Source organism: Otolemur garnettii, unplaced genomic scaffold, assembly GCF_000181295.1.
Source record: "Otolemur garnettii isolate 467f Iridium unplaced genomic scaffold, OtoGar3 scaffold00035, whole genome shotgun sequence".
Classification (NCBI taxonomy): Eukaryota; Metazoa; Chordata; class Mammalia; order Primates; family Galagidae; genus Otolemur; species Otolemur garnettii.
Window position 1 is genome coordinate 13,231,489 of NW_003852430.1, and position 14,248 is coordinate 13,245,736.

Here is a 14,248-nt window from a genome sequence, read left to right on the forward strand (position 1 = left end):
CCTTGGATGCTAATGTTTAAGAACCACTAAACAAACACTTGACTTGCTATTTCTTAATTATATCAACTATAAATGCAGAATTGATGAATAATAAATAACTTTCCTTTCTCATTTGTTATAACAGCCATGTTTATCTGTTCACATACATGTTAAACTCACAATTATATAACAATCAGTTTGTATCCCCAGAGTTTTTTCAGGCATTACCCATTGTCATATTCCTAACTTAGGATCAGACAATAAAAAGACAAAAAAAAACTTGGATCAATATTGAGAAATGACATCTTTTACAGCAAAAGGAATAAATGATACACTGATGGTACTGGAAGTTTCAGCCAATGAAACAAGGAAAGCAAAAAGCAATTGGAAATCTCATATTTGAAAGGAAAAAAGTAAACTGTCTTTCAGCATCTGGTACCAAGTGCATACAAATTCCTAAGGAATCTACAATAATACTCCTACAATTAATAATTTAGACAGGTGGCAGGATACAAGGTCGATGTACAAAAACTTTCTACATACTAGCAACAAACATTGAAAACTGAAAGTAAACAACATAATTTGCAAGAACATATAAAAAGAAATACACAGAGCTGAAGTTATCAACTGAATTTTCCAATCCTTGAATATAATATCTTTCCATGTATTTGTATCTCTTAAATTTCTCTCTAAACACCACAAAACACTGCTGAGATAAATTTAAGAAGATGTAAATACATAGAAAAAGATCATATTCATGGATTATTCATTGTTAAAATTCATTGTTACAATACAGATTCTCCCAGATTTACCTATAAATTCAAAGTAATCCTACTGGATATCTCAATGGGTGTTTTGTGGCATTATAGACCAATTCTAGGAAACGCAATGGATCTAGCACAGAAAAAAATAATTTTGAAAAAGAAAATAAAACTGAAAAATGTATACTGCCTGACTTCTTGACTGATTATAAAGCTATAGTAATCAAGTATTAGTATACGGACACAGGGATCAATGGAGTGAAAGGTAGAATCTAGAAAGGGACCCACATACATCCTGGAATCAATTGATTTGACAAAGTTGCCAAGGAAATTCAATGAGCAAAGATTAGTTTTGACAAAAGATGATGTGGAACTGGATATCCATACAGAAAATAAAATAAACCTTAAACCTTAAGCCATTCTATGCCATAAGATTAATTTACAATGGACCACTACTATAAGCATAAGAGTTAAATCTATAGGGGCGGCATCTATGGCTCAAAAGGGTAGGGCACCGGCCCCATATGCCAGAGGTGGTGGGTTCAAACCCAGCCCTGGCCAAAAAAAAAAAAGAGTTAAATCTACAAAACTTCTAGAACAAAGCATAAGAGAAAATGTTCTCACCTTATCCTAGATAAACATTTCTGAGGATACAAAAATATAAGCCAAAAAAATTTAAATTTGAATTCATAAAAATTTAAGAAATACCTGTCTGAATAACAGAGGTACAAATACAAAAAAAATGAAGAAAACAAACCAGAAACTAGGAGATGATTTTCACAACGCACATATACAATAACGTACTTCCTCTAGATGTATAGTTCTTGCGACTCACTCATCATATAAAAACTTCATGTAGAAAATGTCTAAAATATTCAAATACATATTTTAGAGAAGCTATACAAATAGCCATTATGTATACAAAAAATGCTCAATATCATAAGCCACAAGGAAAATGCAATACAAATCCATGAGTCCTACTGCACATTCATCAAATAACTCTACAAACACTAAATAAGAGTTGACAAGGGTGGGAGGTAATTGGGAATCTCATATTGTAGGCATGAAAAACGGTGCAATCAGTTTGGAAAAGACTTTGGCAGTTTCTTATAATGTTAAGAAATACATTAAACATAAGACCCCGAAATTTTACACCTAGGTATTTAACTAAGAGAAACGAACACAAGCACATTATCTACACAAAGAGTTGTGCAAAACCATTCACATCAGCATCTCTGAAGTCTCCAACTGGAAACAACCCAAATGCCCACTGAGAATCTGAGAATGGATGACCAAACTGGGACCCAGACACATGTGGGTTACTACAGAGCAAGAGAATGGGGTGGACCTCCAGAAATAACGCAGCAACACCGGCGAACCTCAGAAAAGTGTCCTGGGCTGAAACAGCCGGCCAAAAGACAGTACACCTGTGATTCCATTTACAGAAAGTTCTGGAATACACGAAACTAAAGTTTAATGACAGAAAGGACATAAGTAGTTACCAGGAGTCTGAGCTAAAGGAACACGGACGGGCATAACCTTGATTTTGAGGTGATGTGGATATTCTCTCCATCTGCATATCTGTATTTGGCAAAAACAGTCCGCACACTTAACAAAATTGATTTAAAAATCCTTCTAAATACATGTTCAGTGAAATGGGACAAAGTATGTTCAAAAGAAGGAAGCTCGTGTTAGAAACTAGAAATATAATTATTTCTAAGAAGCTGTAAATAATTTAAGATTTAAGTAAGGGATAGAAGGCCAGGAGGGGAGGCCAAGGCTGGTGGATTGTCTAAGCTCAGGAGTTTGAGACCAGCCTGAGCAAAGCAAGACCTGGTCTCTACAGAATAGAAAAACTAGCCAGGCATTGTGGTGGGCACCTGTAGTCCCACCTACTTGAGAGGCTGGGACAAGAGGATCATTTGAACCCAATAATTTGAGGTTGCCATGAGCTATAGGATGCCATGGCACTCTACCCAGGGTGACAGTGTGAGACTGTCTCAAAAGGGAAAAAAAAAAGGATGGACAAGTTTTTCTTCAGACCTTTGGCGATATGAAGACAAGTGGCCTTGGCCGAAAGGTCTGGGGTGAGTCTTTTAAAAAGACTTTTAGTCTTTTCATTTTTCTAACAGAAAGTTAACAAAAAGTGATTATACAGACAAACTAATTGATGACAATACATTTTTGAAAACTCTTTCACAAGAGGAGCTCTTAAATGCTGGGCACTTACTGAGGACATTTGCTTTCTAATCTTAACAGGCAGACAAATCAGCACCAGAATTCAACCTGACTGACTCATCTTTGACGGAGTTCTCAGAAACATTATTTTTTAATTTAGCCAAAACCCACTGTATAGCTTCATCTTGCCCACCTTCACTTCCAGTCAGTCTATTCAGTGTACTCTGGGAATGACCACTGGCGTTCTACTGCACGTATATGAAGGTTTGGTGTTTGATGTAGAACGAGTGAATCTGTAGGCTTATGTACGGCTAGCGGAGTTAGTTACTTTAAGATTGAGTCATACCTTGACTTTAATTCAACGTAGGCATTTAAGTTTAGGTATCACAGACCCAAAAATTCAAGGCAGGCAAATAATCATTTTCAAATAAAAGAAAATAATGGCTTTTCCTTCTCAAATAATATTTTTTATAACCTTTCAGAAGCATCATCTAACAATGAGGAAAATTCTATTAGTTATAGTTAGGAGTACGGATCCCAAGATCTCCCTAGTTACAGAGAAGACCAAAATTGCAAAATACACAAGCAGTATATTCCACTATTTTTCTATATTTTTATTTATATTTCCCAGCTGTGCTGTAACGCCTCCATCATACATGAGTAAATGAAGCTCAGAAAGATTACTCACCTTGCCCAAATGTGATTCAAAACCAGGTTACTCACACTCCCAAATCCAACATCCTAAGTACCATGCTTCAATGCCTCAGAATGAGAACTCAATCATAAACTCAGCACAAGAGTGACGGCATAAGTTTTTAAAACTCCATTTACCTTCAGGGGACGCAGAGCACCACAGAATTTTGTCCACCAACTGTTTTCAATGAATTCCAAATGCCTCTCTCTTTTCTTAAGTGTTCGCAACCTTTCTTCATATTGTTTTAAGGCACGTTTATCTCTTGCTGACAAAGGTCGACCATCTTTGCTCTACAAAATTATAGAAAATAAAAGTTTTTACCATTAAAATCTTAACCAGGCACCCACCGGATTTAGTAGATCATGCAACATTTTAGGTTGAACACTTCTTTTTTTTTCTTTGGCCGGGGCTGGGTTTGAACCCACCACCTCTGACATATGAGGCTGGCGCCCTACCCTTTTGAGCCATAGGCACCACCCTAGGTCGGACACTTCTTAGACAAATTTGCTAAGTGAAAAAACTGACACTTGCAGTGTGACAAGTAGTTAAACCAAGATCAGCATCAAAATGCGGACGTGTGTACACTGGATATTGTCCTTCTCTTCATCCTTGTTTTCCAAATATATGATAAAGCTATAGGCTCAGCGCCTATAGCTCAACCGGCTAAGGCGCCAGCCACGTACACCTAAGGTGGCGGGTTCGAATCCCCAGCCCGGACCCGCCAAACAACAATGGCGGCTACAACCAAAAAAAATAGCCGAGCGTTGTGGCGGGCGCCTGTGGTCCCAGCTACTTGGGAGGCGGAGGCAGGAGACTCGCTTGAGCCCAGGAGTCGGAGGTTGCTGTGAGCTGTAATGCCACGGCACTCTACCCAGGGGGACAGCTTGAGGCTCTGTCTCAAAAAAAAAAAAAAAAAAAAAAAAAACTATAAATATGAAGAGAATTATCTGTAAAAACACCCCACAAAAAAGGTGGTGTTTTGCTCCGTTATTCTCCCTTCCCTCCAATCTCCCATGTCTTATTTCAATATATTTGGCCACTTCTCTTTCGTTAGTTAAGTGGCTGTGTTACATGGATTTTTTAGGCTGATTTAAACACCAGCACAGTGATACAACACAAGTAGAGGCAGCATGTGGAGGTCTTACAACGACTGCTAAGAATCAGCACTTGCCTGCTTTCTAAATACATTTGCAAATGTGTCATAATTTCTTTGGCCAATCTGTCTGACAAATAATCTCCATATATTTTTAAGTCATGCCTTCTGTAACCAAGAGCGTTTTTTTTTTCATGATCCCTCACAGGTACATACTCCTACTTGACCTCCCTGCCCTTGAGTGTCTCTGATTGGGTACAACAATAACACCACTACTAAATATAAAAGAAGATGAAATATAAATTTGTTTGCTTTTACTGGAGGGGACAAAATAAATAATTACACAGAACCAAATTTAAAACTGCAAAGATATTAGAATGTCTTAACATTACTAAGGATTAAGTAGTTTCTCAGTAGATACATAACACACAGCACGCTGGGTAACCCAGTGCAGCCTCATTTGAAATCAGATACAATGAAGACAATACCACTCTATATTTGTATCACCATGCTCTTTTGGAACCAACCATCCTCTTGTATAAGTTACTCCTTCTCAAATTTTATCATGCAAAAAATCACCTGTAAAGTTTGTTAAACACAGGTTTCTAGGCTCTAGCCCCAGAGAATATGATTTTATTAAGTCTTAAGGGGTGCCCAGAACTTGCATTTCTACCAAATTCCCAGGAGATGTGGACATTTTTAGTCCAGAGACCACATTTCATATGGACTAGATTAGGGGTCCTAAAACCTTTTAAACAGGGGACCAGTTCACTGTCCCTCAGACTGTTGGAGGGTCCGACCGTGGGCCCTGGGACGAGTCGGCTGCTAAGCAGGACAGGCAGTGGTGACACCCGGCGGGCTGATACATGTCCTAGGCGGGCCGCATGTGGCCCACAGGTAATAGTTTGAGGATGCCTGAACTAGATCGTACATTAATTATCTTCACTCCTTATGGTCAAATACATTGGGTATTATCAGACTGGATCCCAGAAAAGGGAACCTTCCACAGGGTATTTTCTGAAGGTCACAGGAACAAAATGAAGACTCACTTCTGGCAGACAAATAAAGGCCATAAGACTGCAAGTGTGTGGTACGGGAAGGGTTCAGCACTTTATATCCTAATCATAACAATTTTTCTCAACGCTTCTATTGTAATATTAAAACAAAAGAACGAAATGAAGTAATTTTGTTTCAGTGCTGGCTTTCACTATTATGGAAAAAAGATTCGTAAACTAATTAAAAAATCCAAACCCCAATCATCAACCTATCTGGTGAATGCAGCAGTACAATGAGGGATCTGTCCATTCTGCACGGCCAACAGACTAAACCAGTGTAAGAATTGTGATCACAGAAACCAATACTAGAACGGAAATTCAGCAGCCAACCATCTATCCCATCTGAAAGAAAAAATGTGCTATAAAGGTTAAAATGGAAGGGTTTAACAAACCCCTTGCTTTTAGCAAGTAAAAGGAGAGAGCCTCCCTTCATACCGTCCCTAATTAGCATTTGACCAAACCCATCTTCCACAGGTATCACCGTTAAACAAGCCAATATCCTTCTACACATATTCTTATTTTTGAACATTTAGGTTGTTCCCATTTTTTTAATTTTTTGTGAGGGCTGCTGACCATGTGCCCAAAGCACCCTGATATACCTGGTACAAATGTGTACACATGATCCAGTAGAACAGATTTCTGGCAGTGAGCCGCTGGATTAAACTTTAATTATTAAAAGGTACAGATGTGTATAGGCATACGTTACAACATTCAACTTTCTTAGATGCTGTATATCTTATATTCCCCTTAACGATGTACTTATCTCCCATCAACACTGTACGTGAGTAAAAATCTTTAAAAATTCCAATGCATTAAAAAAATACTGAGTTGCTCTAATTTTCACAACTTTGATTATTAGGGTGTCAACTGTCCTGGTTTAGCACTAAAAGTCTTAGGTTCTGGAAAAACCCCTCAATTCTGGTAAACTAAGTTGTTCGGTCAGCTTATTATAATCAGCTAAAGAAGCACTTCATATTTTTACAGAATAGTTTCTCCTTCAGTGACTTACCTATTTAAGTCCTTTGTTCAGTGTTTCTGAGGATATGCTTGTCCCTTTTTCTGACTTAAAAGATGCTCTTCATATATCATCTGTTTTACAAATGTCTCCCATATTATTATTGGTCTTTAACTTTCTCTTTGGTGCCCCTTTCAGTACACAAATTTTACAACATTTAAAACTCATTAATCGTCTCTTAATTAGTGTTTTAGGTATCATTTGGAAATTCTTGTTCACACCAAGATAAAATTTTATTTTCACCTTCTGCTAATGTTTAATAGATTTTATATTTGATTTCAATTCAGAATCCATTTTTTAAAGTTGATTTTAGTGTGCCATGGGGGTACACACGTTTTGGTTACATAGTTCACGTCTGTGAATTTTAAGTCAATGTTATAGGCATGCCCCTCACCTAGGAAGCGTGCAATGTAAGCGTACGAAATACCCACTGGGTGGAAATTCACCCTCCTTCGTCGGCCCTCCATCCCCACCTGAATTTCACTGAGTATTACTTCCCTATGAGCACACAGGTGTTGATCAATTAATTCAAATTTAGCATTGAGTACATTTTTCCATTCTTGTGATACTTAGGAGAATGGCCTCCAATTCCATCCAGGTTGTTATGAAAAAGATACTAGGTCCCCATTTTTTTTTTTTTTTTTTTTTGCAGTTTTTGGCCGCGGCTGGGTTTGAACCCACAACCTCCAGCATATGGCGCCGGTGCCCTACTCCTTTGAGCCACAGGCGCTGCCCAGAACCCCATCTTTTTATGGCTGAGTATGTCCCATGGTATTCACACACTACATTTTATTAATCCACAAGAACAAGTGTCTTTTTTTATACAACGTTTTTTCCTCCTTTGGGTAACTCTCTAGTAGAGGGACAAATGGTAGGTCTACTTTAAATTCTTTGAGAAATCTCCATCCTACTTTCCATAGAGGCTGACTAGTTTTCAGCCCCACCAACAGGGTATGTATGCTCCTTTTGCTCTGTGTCCACGCCAGCACCTGTTCTTTGGGGAGTCTATGATATGAGTCATCCTCACTGCACTTAGGTGGTATCTCATTGTGGTTACGATTTCCATTTCCCTGATGATTAGAGGCTCTGGACATTTTTTTTTCATGTATTTGTTAGTCACTAGTCTATGTTCTTTATAAAAATTTATGTTCCTTTCTCTTGCTCAACCTTTACTTGGTTTGTATGATCTTGTTTATTTGCCTGAGTTCCTTGCAAATTCTAGTTCTCAGTCCTCTATCAAACGTCTAACATGCAAACATCTTTTCCCATTCTGTAGGGTATCTATCTGCTTTGCTGATTGTGTCCTTGACTGTGCAGAAATGTCTTATCAGGCCCCATTTATTTATTTTTGATATTGTTATGCCACTGGGGTCTCTTCATAAATTCCTTCCCTAGGCCACTAGTTATAAGAGTTTCTCCAAATTCTTCTAGAATTTTTATAGTTTGATGACTTTACGTTTAAGCATTTTATCCATCGTGAGTTAATTATTTTGAGTGGTGGAAGGTACAGGTCCTGTTTAGTCTTTTACATGTAGGTATCCTGTTCTCCTAGCACCATTTATTGAAATATTGTTTTCCCATTGTATGTTTCTGTTTGCATTCTTAAAGATTAGGTGACAATATAAGGATGGTTTCATATCTGAATTCTCTGTTCTAATCCAAAGGTCTATGTCTGTTTGAATACTATAGCTTTGTAGTACACTCTTAAGTCTGGTAAAGTGATGCCTCCTGATTTATTCTTATTTCATAAGATTGAATTGGCTATTCTGATTCCATTTGAAGCACAGAACTATTTTTTCAAGATCTGCAAAATATGGCAGTGGTATTTTAGAGAAAATTGCATTGAATTCATGGATTACTTTGGGTAGACATTTTAACAACATCCATTCCACTAATCCACAAACCAGATAGATTATTCCATTGGTTTACATCCTCTGTGATTTCTTTTCTCAATGTTTTGAAGTTCTCCATATAGAGATCTTTGACCTACTTTGTTAAATATATTCTAAGATATTTCATTTTCTTTGATGCTACTGTGAAAGATTTTATATCCTTGATTTGATTTCAATTTGACTATCGTTGGCATAAATGAAAACACTGATTTGTGCACACTGATTTTGTAACCTGAGACACTGCTCTAATATTTATTAATTCCAGGAGTCTCATGGTTGAGTACTTGGGATTTTCTAAGTTTAAAATCATATTATTAGCAAACATGAAAGCTTAATCTCTTCTTGCCCCAGTTGGATACCCAGGGTATCCTTCTCTTGTCTAATTGCTTTGGCTACGACTTCTAATACTATGTGGAATAGCAGTGGCAATAGTGGGAATCCTTGTCCAATTCTAGTTCTAAGAGGAAATGCTTTCAATTTTTCTTCATTCAGTATGTTGTTGGCTGTGTGTTTGTCATAGATGGCGTCTATTATTTTGAGGAAAGTCTCATCTATGCCCTTTTTAAAAGTGTTCTTGTCAAAAAAGGATATTGATTTTTTTCAAATTCTTCTTCTGCATTTATTGAAAGGATCATACAGTCATTGTCTTTATTTCTATTTATGTGGCAGTTTATATTTATAGATTTGCATTTATATCTCTTGGATAAAACTTACTTTATCACGATGAATTTTTTTTTTTTTGATGTGCATCTGAATTCTGTTTAAGATTTTATTAAGAATTTAAGGGCTTTGAAGGGCATTTAAGGCACTGAGTTTTCCTCTCAGAACTGCTTTTGCAGTACCCCATGGGTTTTGGTAGCTTGTGCCTTATTGTCATTTAGTTCAAATAATCTTTTTTTTTTTTCTGTTGTTATCTCCTCCTTGACCCAATTATCACTCAGCAATAAATTATTTAGTTTCCATGACTTTGTGTGGGGATGAGTATTTCTGTCAGAATTTGTTGCTAGTTTTTTTCTGCTGTGGACTGTAAAGATACACAGCATCATTTCTATTTTGAAAATCATTGAGACTTATTTTGTGCCCTAGGATGTGATCAATCTTGGAGAATGAACCATGAGCTAATAAGAAAAACGTATATTCAGTAGTATTGAGGTGGAATGTTCTATAAATGTCTACTAGGCCCATTTGTTCCACAGTCATGTTGAAGTTGAATGTTTAATTTCTGCTTACAGGATCTACCTAGATCTAACAGTGAAGTGTTGAAGTCCTGAGATGTTATCTCTTTGTTGAACTGTTCTCTTGACTAATACACAATGCCCCTCTTTGTCTTCCATTACTTTTGTTGATTTGAATTCAACAGTATCTGTGATGACAATAGCTACTCTTGATTTCTTTTGGTTTTCATTTGTACAGGATATTGTTTTCCATCCTTTCACCCTGAGTCTGGTGTTTCTTTGGGGGTGAGATGCATTTCCTGAAGACATCAGACATTTACTTGGCTTCAAATTTTTTATCCATCAACCAGCCTATGTCTCTTCAGTGAGGAGTTCAACCCATTCACATTTATTGAAAGGATTGGTAAGAAGGATAGATTTCTACTCATTCTGTTATGTGAGATTCTATCATACTGTTTTATCTTAGGCTACTGTGGTATCTAGACTTTGACCTATAGTTTCTCTGTAGTTTTACAGTGGTTGAGAGTCAATTGTGCAGGTCAGTGTATAGTGCAGGTCTGAGAAATTCCTAAAGGATGGGTCTAGTGGTGCCAAATTTCCTCAAAGTTTGCTTGTAAGGAAAATACTTAATTTCTGTATCAAATATGAAACTTAGTTTTCTAGGATACAAAATACTAGACTGGCTATTGTTCTGTTTAATAACATTAAAAGATAGAGCCCATTCACTTCTGCCTAGTGAGGCTTCTGCTGAGAAATCAGCTATTCAGCTGATGGATTTACCCTTGTAGGTCAAGTGCTGCTTATACCTAGCTGCCTGTAAAAATTTTCTCTTGATTTTGAATTTAACCAGGTTAATTACAATGTGTCTTGGTGATGCTCTATTTGAATTGAGACTTCATGGGGTTTGATGTCCTTCTAGTAACTGGATGTCTTAATCTCTAGAGATGTTTGGGAAATTTTCTGTAATAGTATTGTCAAGTATAGATCTATGCTTTTAGGACTCTCTTCTTATCCCTCAGGCATAACTATAATTTGTATGTTTGTATAGTTCATACTCCCAAATTTAAGAGATGCTCTGACTTTGATCTCTTCTTTTCTGCCTTTTTTTAAATGACTGGGGTTAGCTTTAGTGTGTTTTCTTCAAGCTCTGAGATTCTTTCTTTTCCGTGGTTCAATCTGTTGCTGAAATTTTCTGTTCTGTTAGAAATTTTCTGAATGTTTCTTTCAATTCTTTAAGCTCCATTATATCCATCCTACTTCTGTCCAGTTCCTTGATGACTTTTTCTTTAACGTCATTGATATGCTGAGACATTTTGGGGGCTTCTTTTTGCTGATTTTCAATTTTCTCTTCAATCCTGTTCATTTTATTTGCCACCACATGCTGAATTCCATTTCTATCATTTCAACAACTTCTTTATGACTGAAATTATCTGCTGTAACACCATTCTGATCCCTTCAATCAGTTGAATTGTTCAGATTTTTCATGTTCCAGAGTTCTTTTGCTGGATTCTCCTCATTTGTGTTTTTCTTTTTCCAAGTTTTCTTTTCTCTGAGTTCAGGAGGTTAAGGGGATGATAAATAGCAGTTGGAGATTTTTCTGCATGATTCGAATAAGGAGTGGTCACTAGGTGGTGATCTAGTATCAGCGGTAACAGTAGCTGCTGGATGTGGTGATCAGTTACCTTTTCTAAGTAATTTCCAGAATCCATTTTTTATATAGTATGTTGTTTTAAGCCAATTTCAATTTTGTATTTTTCAGATTGTACTGAATTTACACCAAACCTTGCAAATACTGCCATCTCTACAATATTGAATCTTTTCAATTAGGCACTGATGGTATTCTCCACTTATTTGTGCTTTTTATGCATTTCAGTAAATTTTCTAATTTTTTAAATTTCAGATTAATATGAGGGTACAAGTGATTATGTTATTTCTATGCAGAAGATCATGACATTTCTTGTTATTTTATCATTTATGGCTACTGTGAATTGGATCATTTCCTATTATATCCTCCAACTGGTTCACCATTTTTATAAGTTTATATCTAGGTATCTTGATGAATTCTTATTAAATTCTACTAGCTTGTCATTTGATTCCTTTAGATTCTCTTGGTAGATGACGCCTATAAATAACAAAGGTTGTTTTCCTTTTCTCTCCCCCCTCCTCAGAATGTTTATACCTAAATTCTTTGTTAGTGGACAAGGATCTTCAGGAATATGCTAAAAAGTAGCAATAATACTGACATAAAGATCCTATATCTGACTTTACTGGGAAAGTTTCCATTTTTTCCTATTAAGTATGATGATTTTTAGAAGCTTCCTTTGTTCACTATTCTCCTCTAATTTGAAAAGCACTTTTTTAAAAATCGTGATTACAAATTTACTGTTACCAAATACCTTTTGGCATTCATTAAGATGCTAATATTTCAAACTTAATCTAAAGATATTATACTGCTTCAATATATTTTCCCAATAATTATGAAATATTATTTTATTACAACATAGGTTTTGAATTATTTACATTAAAATATTTACCTGTATTTTCATAAGAAAAATAGCATATGGTTTTCTTTTTTGTGTGCTATTATTGTCTGGTTTCTGTATCAGGATCATGCGAGCTTAGAGTTACAGAATAATTTAGAAAAACTGCCATTTTTTTCTACAATCTTTAAATAACATTTATCTGTTATTTACTTCATGGTGTTAAAGAATGAAAACTTTATATTGTATTTTTAGAAGTACATTTAATTGGTAATCTTTAGCTTATTTAATTGGCACATAAAACTTTAACATGAGTAATACAGTAAAATCTGATGTTAGACATGGAGTTAAGATACCTGAGAACTAGTAAGGTCTTGATTATACATTTAGAAGTACTTCTGGATTGTAGATGTTAGAACTCTGATAGAAATTCTCAAATGTGCAGTGAACTGTATTATACAAAAGACATATTTTTAAAAATATGGACATAGTTATTGAAGAATATGTTGCAAAAAATTTAAACAATGTAAAAAGCAATGAGTTTGCCAATCTTTAAGTCACATCAGAAAGCAGCTAACAAGAGTTTTATGTTTTCTACAAAACACCAACTCACTTTGGATTTAATTGTCTGAATGTGCTGTTCCACTTCCTCAATGTCTTCGGTGTTTTCCAAACGTTCATAAGCAGCACTTCGAGTGCCTTTTATCAGATTTAAAGGTAAAGCAGACATTCCATAGGCCTAAAAGAAATAAAATTAAAATATTTTAGTAGTACTACAGGTTGTCCCAAAAGTCACTCTGAAAGTTGCCATCCACAGGGAAAATGGGAAATTGTAGCTTAACGTATCTTTATTTACAAAATGTACCGTTTTACAAAATGTTATAAAATACTCTCTATATGTTGACCACTTCTTTGTAAAACATGTTACACATAATATTCAGGTTAAAAAAAGTCCCTTAAAGTAATAACAGAAGGCTCGGCGCCTGTGGCTCAAGCGGCTAAGGCGCCAGCCACATACACCTAAGGTGGCGGGTTCGAATCCCCAGCCCGGGCCCGCCAAACAACAAAGATGGCTGCAACCAAAAAAAAATGGCCAGGCGTTGTGGCGGGCGCCTGTAGTCCCAGCTACTTGGGAGGCTGAGGCAGGAGACTTGCTTGAGCCCAGGAGTTGGAGGTTGCTGTAAGCATGATGCCATGGCACTCTACCCAGGGGGATAAAATTGTTTTCTATGAAAAAACAATTTTCACCAATTGTATATAGTAAACCTTTAGTAAAACATTATTTTAACATATACATGGTATATGATTAACACACCAATTATCTCTATGTATAGTTCATTTAAAATTTTGAATATTTACAACTAGTTTTTTAAGTTATTTTAAATATTTTTCTACAGGCAATTTTAACTTACCAATCAACTTTTAAGAATACACATATTATTATATGTACTACCCAATTCCATATTCTAGTTCCAAATGAAAACTTTTTATTATAATCACTAATAACACTTACTAGCATTTACCAGGTGACCATTATTCAGAATAATTATTAACCTTAAATCCTTAGAAGAAACATTGACAACTTTTTTTTTTTTTGAGACAGAGCCTCAAGTTATCCCCCTGGGTAGAGTGCCATGGCATCACAACTCACAGCAACCTCCAACTCCTGAGCTCAAGCAAGTCTCCTGCCTCCACCTCCCAAGCAGCTAGGACCACCGGCACCCACCACAACGCCTGGCTATTTTTTTTGGTTCCAGCCGTCATTGTTGTTTGGTGGCCTGGGCTAGATTCAAACCCACCACCTTAGGTGTATGTGGCTAGCGCCTTAGCCACTTGAGCCACAGGCGCCGAGCCACACTGACAACTTTTATCTCCTGGTTGCAGCAACAAACTCTGAAGCAGATATCACATGATGTATTTAAATCT

The 14,248-nt window shown here is 36.3% G+C and overlaps 1 protein-coding gene across 1 annotated transcript in view; it reads right to left on the minus strand.

Annotated features, from left to right (window-relative positions):
* The window catches only part of LMBRD1 (LMBR1 domain containing 1), a 118,509-nt gene that overhangs the window by 27,638 nt on the left and 76,623 nt on the right, over nt 1-14,248 (minus strand). The window contains exons 8-9 of the mRNA XM_003789675.2: nt 12,936-13,061; nt 3,750-3,902 (exon numbers count right to left, since the gene is read on the minus strand). Coding sequence (XP_003789723.1) covers nt 3,750-3,902; nt 12,936-13,061 — 279 coding nt within the window. The remainder of the gene's footprint in view (nt 1-3,749; nt 3,903-12,935; nt 13,062-14,248) is intronic.